At 41.5% G+C, this 19575-nt stretch overlaps 1 protein-coding gene across 10 annotated transcripts in view; it reads right to left on the bottom strand.

Moving 5' to 3' along the window:
* OTUD7A (OTU deubiquitinase 7A) overlaps positions 1 to 19575 on the bottom strand; it is a 98975-nt gene that overhangs the window by 31235 nt on the left and 48165 nt on the right. For 9 of the 10 annotated variants that reach the window (XM_066196733.1, XM_066196731.1, XM_066196729.1 and 6 more), the window contains 3 exons: positions 13513 to 13645; positions 6363 to 6519; positions 5091 to 5242 (listed from right to left, as the gene is read on the bottom strand). In XM_066196733.1, the coding sequence (XP_066052830.1) occupies positions 5091 to 5175 (85 nt within the window). In that variant the 5' untranslated portion in view covers positions 5176 to 5242; positions 6363 to 6519; positions 13513 to 13645. Of the gene's footprint in view, positions 1 to 5090; positions 5243 to 6362; positions 6520 to 13512; positions 13646 to 14643; positions 14757 to 19575 lie in introns of those variants that run through there. The other variant, XM_066196737.1, reaches the window with a different exon arrangement.

The raw sequence follows: 19575 nt of genomic DNA, 5'->3' as shown, positions 1-19575 counted from the left end.
TAAAAAGAACATTTGAAAGGTCACCAGAAAATCCTGATTTAATGATAAATAAAATGCTGGAAAGGATGCAATTTGAGATGGAGAGCTAGCAAAGATCTAAATAGTAAGAACCACAATGAAAGGCAACTTGCAGCAACAACATGTATAGACAGGACTTCAGCAGAGGAAACGTTCTAAGGGACAGGAAACGCTGCCTGGAGTGAAACAGGACCAATGGACCCAGTGGGATACAGCCACTGTGGGACAACAACAACTGAGTGGGCAACAAGTCCCCTTTCAGTTAGAGAAGAATAATCTGAGGAAGGCACTGAGCATTAAGACAGTATCTGTGAAATGCACCTGTAAGTGCAACCTGAAGGCAACACAGAAACATCCCAGGCTAATGCAAAGAAGACTGTTTTAACAAACCAACTGCTAATAAAGCAATCCTCAAATTCAGTTTAAATGCAGGCACTTCTTCCTGTTTGGCATGAAGTAGATTAACAAATATTTGCACGCAAAAGGTAAGAAGAACTTCAGACCAGCTTTTTTCCTTCTGAAAAACTAATACACAAAATCAGGATAAAATTAGACCATATGCTTTAAAACAAGATTTCATTTTGGTCCATGTTCTGAAAGGAAAATAATACAGCAAGGCCATTTTGTTAACACATGCCTCATTTTCTGCTAGAATGCAAAGTCACTCCAAACTGAACAGGCAGCTGGAAATGACAGTTTTGCTCTCTGCTTAACGAGACATTGGTAGCAGCTCAGCTTCCTCTTCCCATTGCCAAACCTTCCACAAGAGAACTAAAAAAGGAACCATCTGAGGGAGAAGAGAATGAGAGACTATTTTTGGGGAGTTAGTTTTGTACACTCAATCACATGACAGCACTGTAAATGTCTCTCTCCCTCTCTATAAATTACATGCTTTTCTTTGAATTCTGCATGTATACATTGTTCTTAGAGGAGATGTGTCTATACTGCAGTTCAGTCTTGTTCCATGGGGTCAGTCACCTTTCCTGCTCACATTTCATGACTGCAAAGCCAATCTCCCAGGTCCTGAGTTCATGTTCAGCTATGTACCCCTCAATTAAGTGCTGTTTGAAGCTGGAAATAGACAGTAGTTATTTTCATGGAATGGTGAAATACCACATCATTTATATAAATAAATGAAACCATTTATACAAGTCAAAGGGCAACTTTTCAGTTAAATGGATTATTTTTGAATCGGTTTGTATTATTATTATTTCACAAATCCTCCAGTACCTGATGACTGCCTACACTCTTGGCATTTTTAACTATTTCATCCTATGCCTTCCCCCTCTATTCCAGGGGTCACTGCCTGCACACCTGCTGCTCCCTGAAAACTGAGCTGCTTTCTCCTGATGATCAGTGATCTCCGAGTTCATCCACACCTACAGCCCTGACACTGTGAACCACATACAGTACAACTTGTTCTAAAGATCAAACTGTTTTCTTTAATGGCTTTTCTGCCTTGGGGCACATTTTATGTAGATTATACATAAACACACCAGCATCACATTCTATGTGTGAGAGAATCAAGGTGCCAGCCCAGACTACCCAGGAGGGAAAGAGACGTGCCCTCCTCACTCCTAGACACTGGGGGAGTTGGGAGCTCACACAGCTGGAGAGAAATCAGTTCTCCACCATGCAGAGCTCTCAGTTTACGCTTAAGAACATTCCCAAAGCTCAGTGAGCCAAAGGAGTCTTCCCAGTGACTAGAAAATGCCTTGAACACACAGAGGTGACATCTGGAGAGTCTTGCAGCTGATTTCCTGTTTCCCTGTGACATGAGGCTGATCCATTTCTGAATTCACTCCTGCCCAAAGCAGTGATACACGTCTGCCAGCACAGGCTGCTTTTCAAACTGTTTTACTAAGGTTGTTGTTTCTGTCACCTGGGTCACATTTATTGTCAAATGGCTCTGTCAATGTTAACCACTCAAGTGAAGGCTTTTTTTTAGGCTGCTTTTAAATAAATCAGCAAAGGCTGAGAATGAAAGGCTGAAAAGGCAGACCCAGCGAAGGTTCACAAAATGTAATTTCTACTCTCCCTCACCTCACATACAGAAGAAGGCTTTCAGTTCTCGAGAGCACATGAGCAAGGTAAAAACCTCAGGAAGTGGCAAACAACATTTCAGAGATAAGAAACGAAACATGAAAGACTTCGTAAGTAATCATCCAAAAATGAAAGCAAAGCTGGAAAATAACATTTCTAAGGAACATTTCTAATGGTTTAGCATGTGTGTATAATCCACTAACACAGAATAGCTACAGCTAATTTGTAATTGAAATTTATGAATATTAATTTATAATTAATTTGAAACAGCTGTAAGCATCTTAACAAATAGGGAAATCCAATATTAGACCTTTATACCAGATACCAGCCATGAAAATGTTATATAACTATTATTTTTTTTAAATCTCTTTGCCTCTTCATTTCAAAAGTAGAATGGACACTTTCTGAAAGATACATGCCAAGCACAACCAGCAGAATGTTTTCTGAGCTAGAGAGACAAGCAGCTGCACTCAGTAAAAAGCTCAGCAGAAGAAAACTGCAGGGATTTTACCAGCAGGAGAGGCAGAGTATAGAAACATCAAGTGAGCCAACATTTAGGACAGCTTCTGGCAATATAGAAAATCTATATGAAATGTATAGATTTTTTAGCTATTTGCACAACAGTCAGTGTGTGTTTAAGTCACCCACTTGCTGCCAGGATGAACAACACATATTTTGCACAACTGTGCTGTGGATGTAGCAGGACATAATCAAAGCACAACAATCAGTATGTTAAAATAATTGGATAAGGAAGCAGAAATTGGTATCCTTGCTTATCTGCAGGATAGAGAAATTGAAGAAATTTCCCCCAAGGATGAACAAAAGAAAGAGCATTGGCTCTGAAAAGGAGGTGTTACTCCATCGGAGCACACTGTGAAAATTCAGTCTGAGCAAGTTATAAAAATAGAATTTTTGGGTGGGTCAGAAAGAGCAAAGGGATACGGGATCATAGATGATCTGACCAAAACTTGTGATTACATGGAAATGAGGGTCTACACAAGCTTTTTTTGGCTCCAAGTCCACTATAACCATCATTTTTAGGGCTATGAACAACCAAATCTTGAAAATTCTGGGAAATATTTGTGCACACCTGTTTTTGAAGTTTGATTCTAACCACGGACATCATCATTCCAAGGCCAGGTACGAGGCATTGGCACCATGGGGTGGGGGGCTGCTCTTCTGAATATTGTTTATATTATTGTTAAGAAGCTACTCCATGGGTTTCAGTGACATCTGGAGAGTCTTGCAGCTGATTTCCTGTTTCCCTGGGGAAACTGACACACTGGGGTAATCAAAAGGCCGTGAGAGTGCCAATCCCTGCTGTGTCTTTTTAAACAAATGAGAGACCACTCCACCAACGACTGTCTCCCAGCACAAGATATGAACAGTGCTAGAAGCTGTTACACCGAATGTAGCTACAGCCACAAGTTCTGAAATGGTTGCCTGAGCACATCTTGTTCAGAGCTTGCAACAATCCCTTTTACTTTGAGAAATTCCTGTGTAGGAGGAAATGATTTGGGGCAGATGCATATGTCTATTAGCCTGTCAGAATAATTAGATTGTTTATTGCTTATTTCTTTGTTAGCATGTTTGATATCAATCTATTCATCTACAGAAATGAGAAGTACAGCACAGAGAAATTCTATTCGATGTTTATTTGAAAGCACTGCTTTTTATAGAAAGGAAAACAAGGTAACTAACTCTTCTGAAAGACCTCTAATATGTAGGAACCCTTTGAAATTTTGGCAATGCTCTATAAGCACAATAACTGACAATCTGTCCTGATATAGCTGAGAAAAATCTCAAGTTCTTTTTCTAAAAGACCATCAGACTAAGACAGGCTCTAGGCAAGAATGACAGGTTGATCAAATCAGTCAGACAAAACAGAGGGCTCTTAAATATAGCAAGTCTATGCTAATATTCTTTGCTAGGCATTCCAAGATTTCATTTCATGTATCAGATGACTTGGGAAATGCTGCAGAATTGTGTGCATCTCTGTGTTAATAATCTATCATGCCTTATTACTGAAAAGTCCAGAGTAAAGGAAGAACTTAGCACAAAATGAAAAACTTTTAGGATACATAAAGTCAAACAACTCTTGCAAAAAGGAGATGCATAACATGAGGAATACTTTAATATCTGCTGTAGATGTTCAGTAGTTACTTTGATTTAACACAACTTCTTAGAGCACATTAGGATTAAAAAAAAAAAAATAAAGCAAACCCTAAACCTCTCAGGCAGCAAGTCCAGTATGGAAGTTTCAAGCCCACAGAACCAACTTGTCATTAACAGATATCATCTACTCTTCTCCAACCTCCCCTCTTCACAATTACTGCTAGGCCACGTAAGAAGAAAGTAACAAACCAAACTACTATGAAATACTCCAATATCAATGGTGTCTTTCCACTTTTAAGCCTATAAACCTAAAAAAACTACAACAAAATTAATAAATAAACACTTATTTTTCTTTTACAGCTTCTTAAATGTTTTTCAACCTAGCCACTTGGCTCTCAAGCTGTGAAGTTCAGGTATGTATATTAACCACTAGGACCTGAAAATACCTCTGGTGTCTCTATCACTGTACAGTAAATCCTGAAAATACCTCTGGTGTCTCTATCACTGTACAGTAAATCCTGAAAATACCTCTGGTGTCTCTATCACTGTACAGTAAATCCTTTTCAGACTTAACTTCAGACTAAACACAGTGACCTGAGAAACTTTCACAGTTACTTTCAGGCAGCTGAATATGAAAATTCAGTTAAAATCTTCTTCTTTCTCTCACTGGCACATAAATATTTAGGGCTTAACTCTTAGTAACTTAACACAGCCATCTAAAACTAAGAAGTTTTCAAGTTTTTTTGTTAAAAACACCTGCCTTAGTATAATCTATGGTGAGCTTATTACAACAGTTGACTTGGTAAGAATAATAAGAAATATCTGTTTCCATAGCCCTGAGCTCTCTTGTTATGACTGGTTCTTGGTTTAAGCAAGCAGTGAACACAGGAAATGGTTGTGCCCCAAAAGTTTACCTTCTAGTAAGTCTCTTGCCAGACCTGGTTCTGCCCCTGTGGACCGAACAAAGTCTGACAGGACTGCATCCATATCAAGAGTCATGTGATCATTCAGAGGTGCTGCCAGACATGCAGCAGCAGGATTCACTGGCTGGCTAAAAGGTCTCCATCTGCCAAGGAGAAAAAGAAACAGGGTTTAGAATATACTCCCAGGTGACGTAAACAACATTTTTCCTCTATTCCCTAAACAAGACTATTTAAAAAGCTAAAACATACAAATTGCAGCATATTAAAATAAACAGCATTTGTCATCCATCTCTGCCTTAACCCAGAGCTGCTGATCACTCACACTGGAAGGTTTTCTCTATCTTAATATTTCATTTTTTAATTGATTTTTCTTATGTGCAGCTCATAAATAGCTTTGCAAATTGCCTGCAATTCAGCTAAACACAAGACCGGTTTATTAAAAGCACAATCACCAGATCATTGTCACTGTTCATGAACTGAGGTTTAGCAAGGATTTAAATATCTAGAGCTCTTTTGCCTAACTAATACTAACACGCACACAGAGCAGGGCTTAGGATTTGTTCATTTACCTGGCCAATACAGCTTCTGTAATTTATAGATTCTCTGCCGTGCTGGGTCTGGCTGGGATGGAGTTAATTTTCTTCTTTTGTTTTCTAAAACTGTGGCTAAACCAGTGTTCATAATAGCTGATGTTACAGTAATTTATGAGGTTTGTTTGTTTTATTTCCCTTTATTGGTGACCAATGCTGTAGCTGCTGAAAAATTTTTACTGTGTTTATGAGCAGTCTGTGGGGGACAATCTTATCAGCATGCTCCCCTGGGGGCACGATCACCCAGGGACCTGTTAGGAAGCAGATCATGTTTTGCCCCAAGTGAAATGTGACAATGTCTGGCATGGGAATTTTTCTTGCCAAATGCATGGCCAACAAAAATATATCTGCTCTACTGCACTTTGCATTTTCTTTTTATTCCTGAAAACAGGAACCTCCTCCTTCTAGGCAACGGCCTTTACAAACATAAAATAGAAATTAAAGCAGGCACCACAAGAGGAGTTCATGCTAGGCAAGCTATTAAAACAGCTGGAATTTAAAACACAGTCATCTTAAACATTTTTCCATATTTTAACCCTACCTGCACTGCTGCTGAAACAGTGCAAAGCCAAGAAAACAGGATGAAAATTAAACAATACACAAGGTAAGGAAAAGCATATGTTTTAGTTTCACACTTCTTATTCACAAGCGTGAATATAAGGTCAAAGTTTACCTTTGAGCATGAATTGGATTTTTCCTGTTGATTCCTCCTCACAGGCTCAGTTGCAACTTTACCTCGTGCCAAGGGTAAGGACTGGCATGGAGATTTTCTATTGGCAGCAGATGATGTTGGTTGGCTCTTGCTTGCACCACAGCTACAGGGAAATAAACTGTGAAAGAAATTGGAATCCAATTAATTTCACCGTCCCCTATATGAAACAGTCCTTTCCTCTTTCATGTGTAGTAACCTGGTTATGCTTAGCCTGAAAAATGGAATGCCTTTGCTTTCTTAGACATTGCCCTTTTCTGCAAGTACATATCCCTGCGACAATGCAAACATCATTTACCTTCTCTCTCAGGGGGGTGGGGTCCTTCTCAGCCTCGTCCATGGGGACTGGCCACTAAACCCAACTTAGTCCAACAAACTAAAACTTTGTGGGATACAAAACCACAGAACCATAGAATTGTTACAGTTAGAAGACACTTTTAAGATCACAGAATCAATGAGGCTGGAAAAGACCTCTGAGATGATCAAATCTAACCCATGACCTGACACCACCTTCTCAACTAGGCCATGGCAGTAAGCGCCATATCCAGTCTTTCCATAAACATCTCCAGGGACAGTGACTCCACCACCTCCCTGAGCAGCCCATTCCAATTTTCATCAAGAAACTCCTCCTGATGTCCAACCAGAACCTTCCCTGGAGTACCTTAAAGCCACGTGCTCCTATCTTGTCACTGTTGCCTGGGAGAAGAGAGTGACACCTGTCCCACCACAACCCTCTTTCAGGCCACAGCAGTAAGGTGCCCCTCAGCCCCTTTTTCTCCACGCTAAACAACTCGAGCTCCCTCACAGCTCCTCACCAGACCTGTGCTTGGTGGATACCAATTCCATGTTTTTCAGGACAAAGGTAGATTACACTGTTGATAATTCCACCTATTTCATGCTCTTTTGGCCTCTACACTGTACCACCATACATTTCACATCTTTTATACTATTTATATAAATGTATCATTATGTTTGGGCCACATGAGGATAGCAGGGGAGGGGATCTTTTCTTCTCTATTCAGTCCTGGCGAGACTTGTCTGGAATATCATGTCCATTTCTGGATCCTCAACACAAGAATGACATGGACATGTTGGAGTGAGTCCAGTGAAGGACCACAAACTGCAGTGGATCACCCCTGTGCAAGGGAAACACTTCTAAAAGGTAATCCTAATGAAGATGTAGTAACAGAAGGAAACCTGGAAATACTGAGGAGACTAGTTAAAAAGGAATGCAGATTTTTTTGAAAGAGAACTATCTTAATGGATTATGGCCAAATTTGACATCTAAGCTCTGTCTCAACTGAATCTGTTCCAATGCAAATGCAGGACAAAAATGCTACTTTTATTTTTAACAAACATTCACACATAGATGCACTGTGCTCAACAGCAGTAATCTGTACAAAAAGATCACCAGAAACTGAATACAACTAATTTCTTTGGTGACTACAAGAAAGAACAAAATTAATCTTAGCCAGCAGGATGGAAACATATGGATCGAACTAAAGGAACCTGCCAGAGATGATACAAAGCATTGGTGCATTTCGGATCACCACCAGAAGTGACTCAGTAGTATAATGAGTGTTAATATAAAATGCACCAGCTGGGCACTCAAGTACAGTCACTGTGTGGGGGCTGGAGTGCTCATAAGTTTGGGGAGCTGAAATACGTATCAGCTTGGAGAAGCCAATTCATGAGCTGTCTCAGAATCAGCACTACTTCAGTATTTTCAACAGTAAAAACCCACATCCTTCTCAGAGCGAAAGGCAAGCGCAATCTCTGCATTTATGACGTCACCATCAGCTCAAAATTACCACACAGAATCTACACTCTGGAAGCAAAGAGCAGAGTTGGCAGGATCCTCTCTGCACACATTTGAACTAACACTGCTTTTTTCCCCATGGAATTTGTTTGTTCATCCCTCTAGAATTTAGATTAGAAAAACCAAACAAAACAACAAGAACAAAACCCAGCAGAAAAAGTCATAAAATATTATCTTTGGGAGAAAACTACTATCAGCTGTTAAAACCTACCAAGATGGAAGTGTAAAAAGTAAGCAAAAAAGAAAATAAATTATAAATTCTAAAGGAGGCAGTGACTCAGAAGGCAGGTGGCTCTCAGACTCACTTCTCCCCAGACAGACTTGGTCTCTCTTCACCTAAGGAACCATCAGCACCACCTTTGCTCTTGATGGCTTGTCAAAGCATTAACACAACTTCCACTTTAGATACACACACGGAGCAGATCTAACACCTCATTCACCTCATACCACCTGTCCATGAGCACCACTCCTCCCCTGGGCAATACTACAGACACACATAGACACCTGCAGCTTTCATTTCAAATGGGTCAGACAAGACACACAAACGTCACTTAGCACTGAATGGAAATTGAAACATCTTGGCCATTAAAACACAGAAACACCTTGCTTTTCACTCACTTTCTGGCCAAACTTCTTCCCTAAAAAATTTCTTATCTATACAGTGCAAATACAAGAGGCAATGGAATTGGATAATTTGTTGTATATTATAAGAAAAAGCATTTTTAAAGTATTTAAAGAGGAGATACTGATTACTTAGAAATGTTAAGATGGGCTAATGGGACTTGAAACCAATTTAGTACAATCTCAGTTACATCTGATCTTTTCTTCTCCTTTAAGTACCTCTCTCTCAAAGCTGAGGCATACTTGGAAATAAACAGTCTTCACCTGAATCTAAATTTAGCTTCTTCAAAGCCAAATAGCTTCACCCATTTAAATGATATGGAGATTTTTTTTCTAAAGAACTTAGAGATGCACAGGGCTACCTAAGGAAGCAAAAGCAACCATGTTAAAACAAATCCCATCCCATGCATCCAGAACAGACACAGCTGACAAAACCAAAGTGAGGAACAGAGAGAAAACAGCAGACACTGGATGAATCCTCAGGAAGACAGAATGACTAAGCTGCAACTAAGATCTTTCCTAATTTTCAAAGAAAGGATGAAATAAGCACCATCAATTAAGATGCACAGTCTTGGTGCTCTGGGAAACCGATGGAGAGACACCCAGTGATTGCATTAAACCAGTTCCCCCAGGCTGTTTTCATGTCCCTGCAGTGTGACAGGGCTCAGAGCCTGTTTAACACCACTGCTGGCTCTCAGCTGCTCTGGCAGTGCACAAAGGTGCAGTCAGCTCCTGGGTGCAATGTTCCTGCTGCTTGGGCTGCCTGTGAAGGCAGAAACACCCTCTTTGTGCACTTCAAAAGTAATTCTTTCTGGCAGGCCATAATTGATGGGAAACGCCATAGCTCTACAATATTGACATTATTATGAAATTAAACCACTCTTTATTAGTTTAAACTATTAAGGAAAAAATCTATAATTAAACAATCAAGTTCAGTAGAGAAGATTTGTTTAGGGGGAGAACAGAAGCTTTAAGGGAAGTAGTAGTTAATGCAGGCCACTTAAGAAAGTGGAGATGGTATTTTTTCTGCTAACTGGATTAAAAGGCATTAGTTGGAGAAGACAAATCAATGGTAATTACCTAACAAAAGGTTACTGTGAACTAGACCTGATGGCAAAGTGGGGAATTTATATGTTAAAATGTGGACTCACAAAACACAGGAAAATTACATGACAGCATTTGGTAAGGGCCATCTACCTTCTCGAGCCTAAAAGGTCAGAGTTTTGGAACAAAAGGAGAAGAACAAAACACACAAAAAGTAAAAGCTCAAACCAGATATTATTCCTCAGGTTTTATCTACACAAAGGAACTCAGGAAAATTAACCCAACTAATTTAACTGGATTTGTCTATATCCAATAAATTCCTTTGGAAACACTTTCATCTGTGAATAAAATGCTGGCCTTAATTTGGTTTGCCTTATCTTGCCTTCGAAGTGAGTTAAACTGAATTCACTGGAGGCCAGTTTAATTATGAATGGGACAGTGCACACAGGGACTTGGTAGGATTTAAGCTGCCCCCTTTAAATTCCTACATTTAGTTGATTTGCATCAATTTTCTCTGGTATCTTGTGTAGACAAGTCCTGAACAGATACATTAGACACAGAAGTGGAAAAAACACAAAGAAAGAAGCTGTGCTGAAGAATTCTTGGCTCTGTGGGAACCATCAAAGAAGAGCTGTCCAAGAGAACTGTTCAAGTACTTCAGGTCCAGTTCTAGGATAAATACCACCAAGATTCGGGCACCAACTGGGAAGTATTTTAAAAATGCAGCTATCTTTCAATTTTCAGAAATGCTATTTAAAGTGTCTGCTATTTGCTCACATATTTGAATTATTTCAAGCTAGAACTATAATGAAGGACACAACTAAATTATCTTTAGATGAGATTTTTACAACTGTATTTTCACGGAGTTTCAGAGGGTTTTCATAACACCATTTTTCTTACTTAAGAGTGATTACATTCGCAGAAGGAAAAAATGTCACAGATAAACAAGAAGTCCATAGAAACAGGGGTCCTGAACTGGAATAAAGCAAGCAAGAGACAGAGCGTTTTCAGATAAGAATCTTCTACATCCCTGCCTCAGGATTTTTTCAGGATAAAACACCACCATTGCTATGGCGTTGTTTTTTCAAACAAGAAAACATGATATAGATAACAAGATGAAACATTTTATGGAGAATGAATGTAAGTCAATTACAATGTTTCCCTTATTTTATTCACAAGGGCCCTCAGAGTGTGTTAATTGCATTCTAACAGAAAGCAGCTGTGCAAAGGATAAATGTAATGCCACTGATAAAGTCAGAATTTCTCTGAAACAAATACCTTAATATTAAAACAAATTCAAGTATTAATCATTCTTTTATCTATGAGAGCAATAAAGATGTAGACAGTACTATATTGCACTGGAAAAATGACAATTAGGCTTTCAGATGTTAATCTGAGGCCTCTTATTAAATGCAGTTTCACTAAGTAACATGCATCTCCTTTACTAGAATATATCTCCAAAGAAGCAACATGAACAAACTAGACTTATTCTTCATTTGGATTTTTTTCCCTAATTTTTCCCCTCATTTTCCTCATTTGTCCAATACAGCAAGAAGATCTTATACCGAAATATTGAATATATTTCTCCAAATGCCATCCTTCTTTCTAATAAGGATGGTATGGTGGCCAAAACTCTAATCTTAACACAGCTTTCTCTCTCAAAACATCTATCATGCACTCGGCCTGCATAAAATTAACTTCAGCCCATGAACAGCACACATTCTGAGCGGCCATTTTTGGACATCTCTAACGTGGAGTTTCATTACTTTTTTCCAAGTCAGCCTTGCGTGAGGAGCGATGCACTTGGGCCCGTGGCACCGCAAGGAGCCTTCAGCCCCGCAGCCAACCCCACCAGCTGCACCCCGTGCAGCTCCCCACATTTTGAGCTCTTTACCCCCGTTTCCCCACTGCGACGTCGGAAATCAATTGTCATAGCAACAGCAGGATGGGCTGAGCCTTCGTTTGCACCGCAGATCAGCCTCCTGATCAGCCGCTGTCACCGGGGCCTGGGCCCCCTGCGCAGAGCCCGCTGCTGAGGGGACACCCGGGTGACACCGGAGACGGGGGCTGAGCGCAAGCCCTGCCCCACAGCCCGCTGCTGAGGGGACACCCGGGTGACACCGCAGACGGGGGCTGGGGGCAAGCCCTGCCCCACAGCCCGCTGCTGAGGGGACACCCGGGTGACACCGGAGACGGGGCTAGGGGCAAGCCCTGCCCCACAGCCCGCTGCTGAGGGGACACCCGGGTGACACCGGAGACGGGGGCTGGGGGCAAGCCCTGCCCCACAGCCCGCTGCTGAGGGGACACCCGGGTGACACCTGAGACGGGGGCTGAGCGCAAGCCCTGCCCCACAGCCCGCTGCTGAGGGGACACCCGGGTGACACCGGAGACGGGGCTAGGGGCAAGCCCTGCCCCACAGCCCGCTGCTGAGGGGACACCCGGGTGACACCGGAGACGGGGGCTGAGCGCAAGCCCTGCCCCACAGCCCGCTGCTGAGGGGACACCCGGGTGACACCGGAGATGGGGGCTGAGCGCAAGCCCTGCCCCACAGCCCGCTGCTGAGGGGACACCCGGGTGACACCGGAGATGGGGGCTGGGGGCAAGCCCTGCCCCACAGCCCGCTGCTGAGGGGACACCCGGGTGACACCAGAGACGGGGGCTGGGGGCAAGCCCTGCCCCACAGCCCGCTGCTGAGGGGACACCCGGGTGACACCAGAGACGGGGGCTCAGCGCAAGCCCTGCCCCACAGCCCGCTGCTGAGGGGACACCCGGGTGACACCGGAGACGGGGGCTGGGGGCAAGCCCTGCCCCACAGCCCGCTGCTGAGGGGACACCCGGGTGACACCGGAGACGGGGCTAGGGGCAAGCCCTGCCCCACAGCCCGCTGCTGAGGGGACACCCGGGTGACACCAGAGACGGGGTCTGGGGGCAAGCCCTGCCCCACAGCCCGCTGCTGAGGGGACACCCGGGTGACACCGCAGACGGGGGCTAGGGGCAAGCCCTGCCCCACAGCCCGCTGCTGAGGGGACACCCGGGTGACACCGGAGATGGGGGCTGAGCGCAAGCCCTGCCCCACAGCCCGCTGCTGAGGGGACACCCGGGTGACACCGGAGATGGGGGCTAGGGGCAAGCCCTGCCCCACAGCCCGCTGCTGAGGGGACACCCGGGTGACACCGGAGATGGGGGCTAGGGGCAAGCCCTGCCCCACAGCCCGCTGCTGAGGGGACACCCGGGTGACACCGGAGACGGGGGCTGGGGGCAAGCCCTGCCCCACAGCCCGCTGCTGAGGGGACACCCGGGTGACACCGGAGACGGGGGCTGGGGGCAAGCCCTGCCCCACAGCCCGCTGCTGAGGGGACACTCAGGGGACACCCCGGTGACACCGGCGGCGCAGGGCCCGGCCCAAGCCCTCCCCACTCCTGAGGGGACACCCAGGGGACACCCAGGGGACACCCCGGTGACACCGGCGGCCCCAAGGCGCGCAGCCGCTCCCCGCCTCTGCTGCCGCTCAGGGCCAGCAGCAGCTGCAGCAGAGCCGCCGTGCTCAGCTCAGCGGGGCTGGGTGCGGAGCTGTAAATAGACACGCAGCTGATTAAAGCTGCCTTTAAGCAAGTGGTTCATTTGACTTACAATAGACTTTAAACAGGAGTTCCTTGAGGCAGGTGTTGGATGGGTGTTATGCTGCTGGTTTTTGGTGAGGAAAATAATCCATTTTTGCCACAGTAGTAGGTATGAATAAGCAAAATTTTGTCCCCTGAGAAATCTGGAAGAAAAAAGAAAAAGCAGTAGAATATTAATCATACACTTCTGCTATTTGAATAATAATAGCTCCCACAATAGACTTTACCTTTGACCTTAGAAGCCTAATAGATACTATTCTTAATACAGATAAATTACCAGATACAGTAATTTGCATTAAGAATATTACTTAGGCACAGCCCAGACAATTAATAAAAAAAGAAATATGATTGTACAAAAATATCCTTATTACTCTCCTACATGAAAATGGCACCTTGCACTTGGAATTTAACAGTTCTTTGTCCTAAAATTCATCAAATACAGCTTTGAAAGTTTGCTTCTCATAAGCTTCCAAAAACCTGAAGCAATGACCTAATGAAGAGATATCCAGGAGAAGACTCAATCAAGATAGCCACTCTTTTTGATGCAAATAGATGAGCACATGAAGAAAGAAGGAACACCATTTCATGGGGTTTATTTATTTTTAAAAGATACAGCAGTTCCCTTTCCATATAATCAACTCCTATCTCCTAAGAATAAATCCCGTTGCTTGCAAATACATAATCCAATTACTATAAGCTTCACCTTATTATTCTAAAAGGCACTTACAATCAGTTTTACTGTTTCTGGTTTTTTAATCCTTTCACAAAACTCATACAGTTGTAACTGGGCCCAAGCCCACCAAAATCAGGATTTAACCACGCAAATCTTTTTATCATGGAACACATTCCTTCTGATAATGCTTTTAAAACAGGCAAAACTATAACAAGGTCCACAATTTTTATGAATTTGTAAGAATTAGGATAAGAAAACAAAACATAACATTATTTCTTGTTATTTCCTAAAGTACATACACAAGTAACCAAATCTCAATAGATAGTGGTTCCTATGCAAAAACTCCAGTTTTCTGTGTGACAACTCAACTGTAACATGAGTTAAGCCCCTAAATTAACAAGTGTTAACTTCCCCAACTCTGACTCAGGTGTATGTGAACTAACATATAGGAGTTAATAAGATTCCTACCTTTTTTTTTTTCTTCACTGTGACAGATTTTCCTGCAAGAACCATAAATCTGACCAAAGTATTATCTTCAATTCTTTGTTGGAACTCACTTACAGATGTAGCACACCACAGATACTTTCACACTGAAGCAGATTATTTCAAAGTTCGCAACAGCATAAAAAGCATCATTTCATTCATTGCAAAGGAAATGCAGTCAAACCACATTCGCCTGTGACCCTCTCTTTATCACCCTCAGGGAACTTAAAAAAAAACAACTGTAAAACCCTCAACTTACAGAAGCAGTTTTTAATAACTCTTAACACTTTCAAAGGTACTTGGACTGCAGGGGATAGAAATAATCATCAAGTGTGAATATGCCTGCACATTTCCAGCTAAACAATATTGACAAACTGAAATATCTGCACTGTGAAACTCCTGTTAGCTATCAGGAAATAACTAACAGCTCTGATATCCAGCCCCCAAACCAAATGATGGTGCTTCTGTCAATGAGATGTAACTTTTATCGTTGCCCTGGAAATAAACAAGCAAAGTATATTTCTTTTCTTTCAACAATATTAATAAAAAAACGATTGAAACATTTTTATGGTTTTGTTCAACACATCTGCTGCACAGAGTAATAAACACTTTCCAACACTCAGCCTACTTCTTCTGTTGAAAGAGGACTCAGCTTATGTACTTGCAGTATATTTTTTTATTATATCACAATTTACCATTTAAAGTAAAATAAAAATTATTCCATTTAGCTTGTGGTTGTAAAGAAGTTATCTAAAATATTACCATAGATACTGTAATGGTCAGAGCACAAGGACACGCACATAGCTCAGCCCTTTCCAGCCTCACACATGCACTGGAGCTTTAGCAGTTTATGATCAACCCTAAATACTGCTTACTCTGCTGTATTTCCTTGTATAGTGGGCCAAGAAACTGAAGAATGCTCCCTATATGACCCAAACTTGGTCTGTGACAAACTACACAAAGATATAAAAGCTCAGAATAAAATTATCATGAGATTCAAAAGGTTCAGGATGGAATTTCAGTTGCAATTCTTTCATCATTTGGAGCACAGATTTTGAATTTATCTTTTTACCTTTGCATGGTCCCTGCAACAGCTTCTGTGTGAAGTAAGCAGAGAAAATGAAATGCAGACTGGAGATGCTACATATGTACTGCAAACCAAAGAACTCAATCTCCAACAGGTCTTTTGAAGGTAAGAGTCTGAGACAAAATCAGCTGAGGCCAGAGATCAGAGATGTTCCTTGTTAAGAATGAATATCCACAGTAACTCTCATTTTCCCCTATTTTTATCTGACATTTCAAAGTAGTCACTAACAAAGAGCTGAAGAAGCTTCCTCCACTCAGTTTCTAGAAATACCTCAATTCTCTCCCAAGATGCTCATGCACTGCTTGTTCTGAACTCAAAAGGAGTTCCATTTTCCACTTCTCCTTCTGACACAGGACTCAAATACTTCCTACAATTTTCTCAGCAGCTTAGGATCAGCTGCACAGTGCTGAAAACCTCTGCCAATAGTCTGCTGAATGTGGATCAGCATCTCCCCAAGTGGGAGCACATCTCAAGTGTATGCTTGCTTCCATTATTTTTGTTACATATATGCACACTGAAGTAGCTGTAAATCCAGACATAAATCATCACCTTCTGTAACATCAGCTTTTTGTGCTTGAATTCTGTCAAGACTTGGCTTCTTCAGTGCAAGTTCTACATTCAGTACAAGGCCTTGCCCACTGCACGTTGGTTCTTCACAATTTTTTAAATTTAGCTCAAGCAACATATGAGGGAAAAGATATCTCTAATAATAGGGAAGCAATGATATTCAAGAAATAATATCAAGACCACCAGCAGGAAGGGGTATTCATGATAAAGATGGCCAGTATCAGTACTGGTCTTCTCAAAGACAAAGGACATGTGTCAAAGAAACGATAATTCTGTTCTAGCTATGGAACTGTGTCTATCTGTGCCCTGCAGATGTCTGTGTTGAAAACTGTGGGGGGAAGGATGCAAAATTTGACACATAGCATCTGTCTACAGCTCAGCCACAAAAAATCCATGACTAGCTAATGTTTCATGTTCTTGCAGATCCCTGTGATAGTTGTCATTCCCCAGAGTAAGGCAGCACCTCAATGATCTAACTTTTCAAAGACAAGTTCTTGAGCACAGTCTGAAGTGCTGGCACAAACTCAGTTTCTTTTTTTTCTGAACCTTCATCACTTGAAATCTCTTTATAATGACTGCATGAGAAACACCTATTGCTTTATCTATGTCCTAAGTCTGCAGTCTGTCACAAGTTACTGATGAAGGGAAGGATTTCTCCTCCTGCTAGAAAAAGGTCTTACTGTGACCAGTGTTCTTGCATGTGAACACATTTCTCCCCTTCCCAGCTTATGCCAGTTTGACTCAGAAAAATGTGTGCAGTGGATTGAGCTGACAGGGATATGAAGGCAGAAGCTTAAAGGACATCAAACATGTTAGCAGTATGAGCTCTGTATAAATAGTCTTACTGATACAAGTCTCCAAGCATCCTTTATCTTCTTGTACACAGAGATTAGAGGAAAGCTCAAATGCTTAATTGTATGTCAAGTGCACAGTCAGCGATTAAGGGTTCAGTATAGTCTTTAAAAATGGAGTCTGCAGCACATCCATGCCTTGATGGAGACAATTCAGCTCTATTTTAAACACAAGGCTTGACTGTCTGTTACTCTGCACGTTATATTGTTCCTCGCATCAAGGGAAAGCACATAATGGTGATTTTTCCACATTCCTCTTAAAAATACTGATCTACTCAATTGGCTCGTCCCACAGCTTCAGTGACAGACTGATGAGAAAGTTCTCCCTCTTACAACTACCCTAAAAATAGCAGCAGAATTGAACTTCTGAAATTCAGATTATGTGCAAAAAGCAAGCACTTGTAAGTCCTCAGGTGCACATAATATAGAAAGAATAGTAAGCTATGAGCAGGCATTCGTTTAATGTGCTGGAATTTAGCAGAAGCTGGAATACCAGCTTGGTGTGTGCTGAGCTGAATGAGCTCCAGCAGGGAAGAACACACACACACACAATGCAGCAAAACAGAACTGGGTAATTTCTCCCCAACCCTGAGACTCCCACCCTTATTTCTGTGAAACACGATGTTCCTCAGTATACTGCATTTAGTTTAGAAAATGAAACTAAGTAGAAGACTTAATTCCTTTTCATCCTAAAAAAACCATATCAGTAAATATCCTCAAGATTTTAAAACAGCTAGAGATACAAATGGGGAAATAAAAATTTGAGACATGGCATCTAGAATGATTCATTTCACAACATTTTGAAGATACATAAGTATAGCATACATAAGTAGCTGAAAGTTGTGCAGTAGGAAAGTCATTCAGTGAAATAAATGTGAAATTATCTAGTATTAAGAATGGTTGTTCATCAAAATTTCTTTTTAAAATGCCCTGAACAGTAAGAAAATTCCCTCTTTCATTTAGTCAAATAAATTTGGTAACACAGGCTTAGTTTTTTCTAGCCATAAATAAGCTGTAACTACCTCTACAGTTATGATTTTTCCTGTAATTCAGGCAAAATGAAAAATAATAATTAATAGGAAATACTCAGGCTAAACAAGGAGAACTAAAAGCTGATGAATCAAGGAAAGTGTTATAAGGAAACATGCAGCAGAATTGCACACACAAAAAAAGCACCAGCAACTAACAGATATTCCAAGTTTGATGTTAAAATAGCCTCATTTCTGACCAAGTTCAACAGGATTAATGGACATTCAGCATCTCTAAGAAGTAGCCCATTAGTTCTAATTGCCACTGTCGTCATCATCTATTATTGCATTCTATGGAAAAGCAGGACATGGAGTTAAATAGGACTGTACAAACTAGGAAATTCATAATGCCAGGAAAAAACATATGGAAAAGGCTATTGATTGCAAAACAGAGCCTGGGGGTGGGGGTAAAAAACCCTTCACTACACTGAATATTAATGCCTACAGGCAACAGCTAAAAAAATAACAGTTGCCTGCACTTTTTAAACTTTTGTACCAAATTCATACATGAAAAGAGCACCTGTAAACTAAATGAGGAACAATTTCTTCTGAAACAAACAGCCCATGATGGACTCCCAGACAGGAAAAAGAGAGGAAAATACAAAAGAATTTGCAGTCTCCTTGAGCCTTAGCTGACAAACGTGATGACAACATCACTCTGAGGAATTAGGACATACTTGCAGAGCTTACTGCAAGCTTCAGCATATAAATATCTTTCAATTTAATCTGCTGCTGAGAAAAATATTTATATATTTTTTAAACATCTGAAATTGGATTCTAAAAGGATTTCAGAAATACCTGTGTTTTTCCCTGCATTTTGTCGTAAAAGCCTTGGAAAGTTGACAGATATATTAAAAAAAAATCCCTTAATCCAAAAAAATATTCTCTTTCATACATTCAATATTTTTTCTTTATTTTAAAGACATTGATCAAGCTCCTCTGCTTTGCTGCTGATCAGAAGCAAGATGCACAGCAGAGCTGATTGGGAGTTGTTGCTGATTATTTTTAGAAACAAATGTTTCAGCATTTTGGACAATACCCACTGTCAATTTATTAGATATTATTCAAAAACTCATGGCAGAAAATGGCTCTGCCTGACTAGCAGGGCTGCTTATTAGCCAGAAATGCAAGGAGGAGAGAGAGAATTCTGTTACTGTTGGTTCAGAATAAAAAGTTGGGGATGTGGAGCAGGAACGATTTCAATGAAGATCTTTAAGTTCATTTAGGTTTTAGATGAAACACAAATGGCTGTGTGGGAGGGAGGGAGGGAGAGAAAATAATGATTTGATGCAGGGAGTTGGTCCCACAACAACAGATCAGTAGCGTTTGGGGAGACAGATGCTGAACAGACAGACAAGACTATAAACCACACAAAAGGAATTTT

The sequence above is a fragment of the Chamaea fasciata genome, unplaced genomic scaffold, assembly GCF_029207755.1.
Source record: "Chamaea fasciata isolate MVZ Bird 193981 ecotype frontalis unplaced genomic scaffold, bChaFas1.0.hap1 SCAF_14, whole genome shotgun sequence".
NCBI lineage: Eukaryota > Metazoa > Chordata > Aves > Passeriformes > Sylviidae > Chamaea > Chamaea fasciata.
The sequence above is the reverse complement of the archived record's forward strand: the minus strand, read 5'-3'. Positions and strand labels throughout refer to the sequence as shown.